Source organism: Narcine bancroftii, chromosome 2 (genome assembly GCF_036971445.1).
Source record: "Narcine bancroftii isolate sNarBan1 chromosome 2, sNarBan1.hap1, whole genome shotgun sequence".
In the NCBI taxonomy this organism is placed as follows: Eukaryota; Metazoa; Chordata; class Chondrichthyes; order Torpediniformes; family Narcinidae; genus Narcine; species Narcine bancroftii.
In genome coordinates, this window is record NC_091470.1 from 14,554,332 (window position 1) to 14,560,793 (window position 6,462).

The 6,462-nt window shown below is 46.6% G+C and overlaps 1 protein-coding gene across 2 annotated transcripts in view; it reads left to right on the top strand.

Annotated features, from left to right (window-relative positions):
* nrde2 (NRDE-2, necessary for RNA interference, domain containing) overlaps positions 1-6,087 on the top strand; it is a 78,881-nt gene extending 72,794 nt beyond the window's left edge. For both annotated transcript variants that reach the window (XM_069915903.1, XM_069915904.1), the window contains exons 11-14: positions 101-1,020; positions 1,793-1,931; positions 2,437-2,508; positions 5,626-6,087. In XM_069915903.1, the coding sequence (XP_069772004.1) occupies positions 101-1,020; positions 1,793-1,931; positions 2,437-2,508; positions 5,626-5,751 (1,257 nt within the window). In that variant the 3' untranslated portion in view covers positions 5,752-6,087. The remainder of the gene's footprint in view (positions 1-100; positions 1,021-1,792; positions 1,932-2,436; positions 2,509-5,625) is intronic.
* Positions 6,088-6,462: the final 375 nt, after the last annotated feature.

Here is a 6,462-nt window from a genome sequence, read left to right on the forward strand (position 1 = left end):
GTTCAAAGGTGGATAATCTTGCTTTGAGTCTGTGTTTTGTCCATTGAATGCATCAAACAATATGCTTGTAGGTTAATACATCTTCTTTGCTGCTTGCCAGGTGGTGCAGAACCTGCAGTTTGGGAACAAGAAGCTGAAATCTCAGGGGAAGAGAAGCAAGAAACTAGCTAAAAGCCTTCTGAAGGAGACCGAGAACAGGAATGATCTGGCCCTCTGGAAGGAGTATGGCCACTTGGAGTGGCTACTGGGCAACGTCGAGGACTCCCGGAGGGTCTTTGACACAGCCCTTGCCATGACTGTCACTCGGGGCCTGACCAGCTCCCCACTCTGTGACCTCTGCTTCCTCTACGCATGGCTGGAACTGGAGTTGACGGGCAGTCTGGTAGGAGCAGTATCAAGTCGTGCGCTCTGCATCCTGACTTGGTTTGCCCAGGGGAGCGGCTCCTCACCTTGCACTGGTGAAGTCCTCCCAGTCGATGTGCTGAAGGCCCGGAAGAGTTACGAGCGCGCTTTTCACAACTGCTTGACCAATGACTGTGCTCCATCTGAGGTACCACCAGGACCCCAGCAACCTGCTCATCTGGTAACCTTGGTGGGATGCTTTGCGCTCTTCCAGTACCTCACGGTGGGCATTCAGTCCGCCGACGCACTCTACAGACAGGCTTCCGAAAAGCTCGTTGGCCTCTCCTCTGAAGGTGAAACAAAACTCGACACCTCTGGGCTTTCACTCTCCGAGCGTCTGACCCTGATGCACACGGAGCTGCTGAGGTTTCACATGAAGGTCAGCATCTATCCTTTGCGTCCGCTCCGTGAAACCCTCACACGTGCTTTACAAAAGTTCCCTGGCACCCCTGATCTTTGGAGGCTGTACGTGCAGGTCGAAAACACGTCACATAGCGGCAGCAGAGCTCGGAGGTTTTTTGACCGTGTCATCAGGACAACAAGAGACACCATATTACCCTGGTTGTTCGCAATCCGTGCGGAAGAGCTGAGGAGGGAACGGGTTGATTCTGTGCAGAGGTGAGAACAGAGCTTGACTCTGAAGCATCCAGTTCAAGTTTATTATCATCTGACTGTGCACATACAACCAGAGAACCACGGTGCACACACACAATCATCACATGTACCAGATACATAAAGATACAACATAAAATAAATGAGTAAAAATATTTTGGAACAACTTATTTGTTTCATTTATAAGAACCCCAAGGTTACAGGATACTGTTCATCAATTTAACAGCCTGAGGGAAGAAGCTATTCCCCAGCCTGCCAGTCCTGATTTTTATTCTCCTGTACCTCCTTCCCGATGGTAGTGGGTCAAAGAGACCATGTGATGAATGGTAGGGGGTCCTCAATAATTCTTTGAGCCCTGTTTATGAGGCCTGGTTAGCGTAGCAATTAGCACAACGCTATTACAGCGCCAGCGACCTGGGTTCAAATCCCGCGCTGTCTGTAAGGAGTTTTACGTTCTCCCTGTGTCTGTAGGTATCCTCCAGGTGTTCTGTTTCCCTCCCACCCTTAAAAGCGAATGGGGTTGTAGATTAATTTAGGTATTTGAGTGGCACAGGCTTATGAGGTGGAAGGGCCTGCTTGTGTCCTAAACGATTTTAAAAATCACAAATTTAAGCAATGCTCCCTGATGAAAGTTGTCAATAAAGGAGACCCCCAGTGATCTTCGCGGCTACTTTATTGGTCGTCCGCATGGAATTCGAGTCTGATGCTTTGCAGCTACTACACCATGAAATATGCTTCACTGGGGAAGATATTAATTTTGTCCTTTCCTCACTTTCAGGGCAGATGTTGGGATTTTGCACAGCACTCTGCCAGAGACGGGCCTGGTCAATCGGATCGGAGCACTGTTTGAGCATGCTGTTCAGTCTGATGCTGGTGTGCACTGTGTCCTGCTCTGGAGGATGTTCCTGCACTTCACGGTAAGAGCAATCTGGAAATCCCACGTCTATAGGAGGATCTGTTTCCACGGCATTTCCCACTCCATCTGTTGTATCCACAACATTGTGGTTCACCCCATGGGTTGTAAGCCTGGGGGTCAAAGAGAGAACAGCTCTGGCTGTTGGATTGTCACACCAATCTTCCTCAGCGGGATAGAGATAGGTTTGCTCTTTGCTCCCCTCACTGCTCTCTCTCCCGTTGCCACCCTCCTGTTCCCCCCACACCCAATGGGTTGTAAGCTCGGGGGGTGAAAGAGAGAACTGCTCTGGCTGTTGGATTGTCCACTTCATTGTCACACCAAACTGGATAGTTTGCCCTTCCCTCTCTCCCAGCTCCCCCATTGCTCCTTCCCTCATCTCCCCACCACTTCCCCCCTCCCTCCTTTCCCACCACCCTCTTTGCCATCCCTTTCTCCTCCACCTCTTCCCCCCCCCCCCTTGTGATCCAGTGCTAATATGCTGCTTTCTCCATGCTCCCCCTATGCAGGCAAAGCGAGGAAATGCAGAGAGGACGAAGGGAGTGTTCTACAGGGCACTGCAGCATTGTCCATGGGCGAAGGTAAGGTGGTACCTGAGGCTTCCTCCTTGCACTGCCTGACAGTTTCCTATGCACTGGGTACTTTCTGGGAACCCCTTTCAGATTTGGGAGTAGTAGCCCATTCTGCCCCCTCGAGCCAGTCAAACCTGATTGTGGCCCATCTTGACCTTGATTCTCATTTTACCCAATCCACTCCATGTCACTTCATATTCTCCAAGCGCCTGCAGATTTCTGTTTGGCTCGCCTTCACGTGGTGTGTTGATTTCTCAGGAAGCAACTTGACTGATTCATGAGATTATTAGACCATTCACCCCTTTGAGTCCATTCCCCCATTCAAATCATGGTTGATGCATTTTTCTCTCTCATTCTCCTCCTTTCTCCCCATGGCCTTTGACACCTGGACTAATCAAGATCCTTTAATGAAGTAAAATATGAAGGTCTGCAGACACTGTGATTGAAGTAAAAACACGATGCTGGAGAAACTCAGCATCAAACGGTGTCCTTTAAACAGCAAAGATGAAGATACAGAACCAACGTTTCAGGCTTGATCCCTTCATCAAGGTATGGAAAAATGTCGGTAAGGCATTTTCTTGTTGGTGAATAAACACAAGATTCCCCTTGTCCTACGGCCTCACCCCCTTACCTTTTTATTTGATGCCTGTCGACATTTTTCCAGACCTTGATGAAGGGCTTAAGCCCAAAATATCGGTTATGTATTTTTATCTTTGCTACATAAAGGACACTGTTTGACCAGCTGAGTTTCTCTAGCGTTGTGTTTTTACAAGCTCTGCTTTAAATATATCAATATCGTGGCCTTCACAACTGCCTGTGGCAACAAATTCCAGATTCACCACCCTCTGGCTGAAGAAATTTCTCCTCATCTCTGTTCTTAAGGGATGTCCTTTTATTCTGAGTCTGTGCCCTTTGGTCCTAAACTCTCCCACTACTGGAAACATCTCTTCCATGTCCACTCTATCCAGTCCTTTCAATGTTCAGTAGGTTGCAATGAGATATTCCCTCATCCTTCTAAACTCCAGAGCCATCAAGTGTTCCTTATACGTATACATGGCCAGCGTTAAAGTGGACCTGACGTTGCTTGAAAACAACCACAAAATAGCTTCAAAAAACAAACTTTGCAAAGCATGAGAACTCAGTTACAAAAAGAAGCAAGGCTACCTGCAGCTAATCTCACCCCAAGACAGTCTGCCTTGTAGCTTACAAGTCATACATTTATACACTCAGACTCCTAGGTTTCTAGAACACTTGAACAGACTTCTCCATATAATATATATTTCTTAGTATTCTCTTGGGATTCATTATTCAGGGTCATGTCCCTTATCTAATGGTTAATAGTCCTTAACTACTTTACCATACAAGGAGGATGTTATCAGCTCCTGCTGATAACAAGAAAGGATTGCAGCTAACTTCTCTCTTCCAGTCAATACTGTATATGCTGTTGTTAGGACGATCCACTTAAAATTTTCACCATAAAATTGAGCGTCGTCCTATACGCTGGATCCAAAATCCAAACCATGACAACGAAGTCTCAATACCGCTGCCATCTTCCCGCTGGCTCAGACGCAATCTTGCGCATGCACTGTTAGTTATTTGTGAAGTCTCAGCGCTCTTCCAAAGGGTCCATGCGCCGTCAGCTCTGTGCAGCTTTAAATGGCCTGTTACAGGAGCCAACAGTGGTTTCTTTTAAAATATCCACATAAAATTTAAACCTTTAAATGATCATTTGTTAGTAAAATATTGGGATTTGCTTTTAACCCCATCCACTAGTCAGCCATTAGTGCCAGATTTTTGGGGGGTTGGGGTGGGGGGGGGGGTCGTTGTCTTATTCAAAGGGTATCACTCAAAACCAACATTTAATAGGTAGAAATTCTGGGATTCTTGTGTACGTGAGTCATTCAAAACAACGGCATGTACAGCATTTTAAAACTTAAATTTTCATCGGGATCATTCTTTCAAACTCCTGGAGCCTCTCCAACCCCAGCACATCCTTCCTTAGATATGGGCCACACACCTGCTCACAATACAGCAAACTCCTTGTAAAGCCTCAGCAATACTTCTTTGCCTTAATATTCTCGTCCTTTTTGAGAATACCACCTTTTTGAAAAGAGTGGACTGTCCAGTGGTGCCGCTGCCTCCCCGCACCAGAGGCCCAGGTTTGATCCTGACCAGTCACTGTCTGTGCGGAGTTTGCATGTTCTCTCTGTGACTGTGTGGGTTTCCTCTGGGTGCTCCTTTTCTTATCACATCCCCAAGGCATGGGGGTTGGCTGTTGTGAGGTGAAAATTGCCTCTGGTGTGTAGGTGATGTAGAATTTAGAGCAATGGTTCTCAACCCTTTTTTTTCCCCACTCACAAACCACTTTAAATAATCTCTTACTAACCTCTGTAGTTAGTAAGGGACATTATTACTTCAGGTGGTTTGAAAGGGATTACTTAAGGTGGCATGTGAGTGGAAAGAATAAGGTAGAGAACCACTGATTTTGGGACAGTTGATGGAAATGAGGGGAGAATGGGATTGATCTATGAGCCAGCAGAGATTCAATGGGCTGAATGGCCATTTCCTATGTCATATGGCTGCCATTCTCAATGAGGCCACAGCACATTTAAGCAAAAGCCTTGTTTTCTTTTCACCTCATGGGACACAAATATTATGTAGGGGAGAAGAAACAAAAGCCTAACTGCTTCATGGGGAAAGGGGCACATAAATCTTGAGCAGAGTCCTGGGGTGGGGGTGGGGGGCATAGCCAAAAAAATGGTTGCAATGGCTATTGAAAAGAATTGAGCCTTTTTCCCAGGGTAGGGGAGACCAAAACTGAACGTAGATTTAAAGTGAGAGGGAAAGGTTAAAAGGAGCCCCTTTATCTGCACAGAGGGTGGTGGGTACGTGGAAGGAGCTAGCAGAGGAGGTGGTGAAGGTGGGCACAATTGTAATATTTAAAAGGCACTTAGATGGGTTTGTGGATAGGAAAGGTTCAGAGGGATACGGGACAAATGCAGACAAATCGGGCTAACTCAGGGAGGCGTGGTGGTTGGGGCGAAGGGCCTGTTTCTGTGCTGTAATACTCCTGACTGTGAGTATGGAATCTGGATGTTGCTAAGTTCCATTGCTCTCTTTGCCCAGGTCCTGTACCTGGATGCAGTCCGTCTGTTACCAGGGCAGCTTCAAGAAATTATCGACTTGATGACCGAGAAGGAGATCCGAATCCGGGTTCCCATGGAAGAGCTGGAAATTCTGATTGAAGATTAATTAGGAGCGACATACCTTCATGTGACTTCCTTCTCCACCGCCCCATGATGTCTCAAAGCTCATGGAGGCCAAGCACTAAGGATGGAGGTGGAACGAGAGTGGCAGTGCGATCGAAGGCTGTGGTTGAACTATGGCCAAGGTGTGGGTTTAGATGCAGAAAAATCCCTTCGCACGACAAGTGAGCACACGGATGTTCAGCAAACTTAAGACTCTGTGGGGGAAACTGCCTGATCTTCTTTCTGACTGTATTTGGAAATCTGTGTCATCCAGCAAAGGATGAACTATAAGAATGTTCAATTGTAAGATTTGTTTAAATAATATTTATTTTGTACTAACCAGGTTGTGTACAGTTCTTGTCTGTTTTTGTATCAACAATTAAATTTACCCACGAGGCGCCTGACGTTACAAATAATTTCCTCTTGCTCCTGTGAGTTTGCGACAAGAGAATGTCTGTTCATTGACTATCGGCAGCCGATCTGTGGCTACCTACATAACCACCCACGAGAAATCCCCCTATATCCCTTGCTGCTTCCCACGACAACCATCGTTCAATCAATGCTGGGATATTCTCCCCATCTCTCCTCAATGTACCTCCCCTTTACCCAACACCTCCTCGTCTTCCTTGGAAAGGTGCTTAAGGGCGCAATCTTGCAATCTTTTGAGGAATGAATCATAACACCATAAGAAATAGGAGCAGAAATAGGATATTCA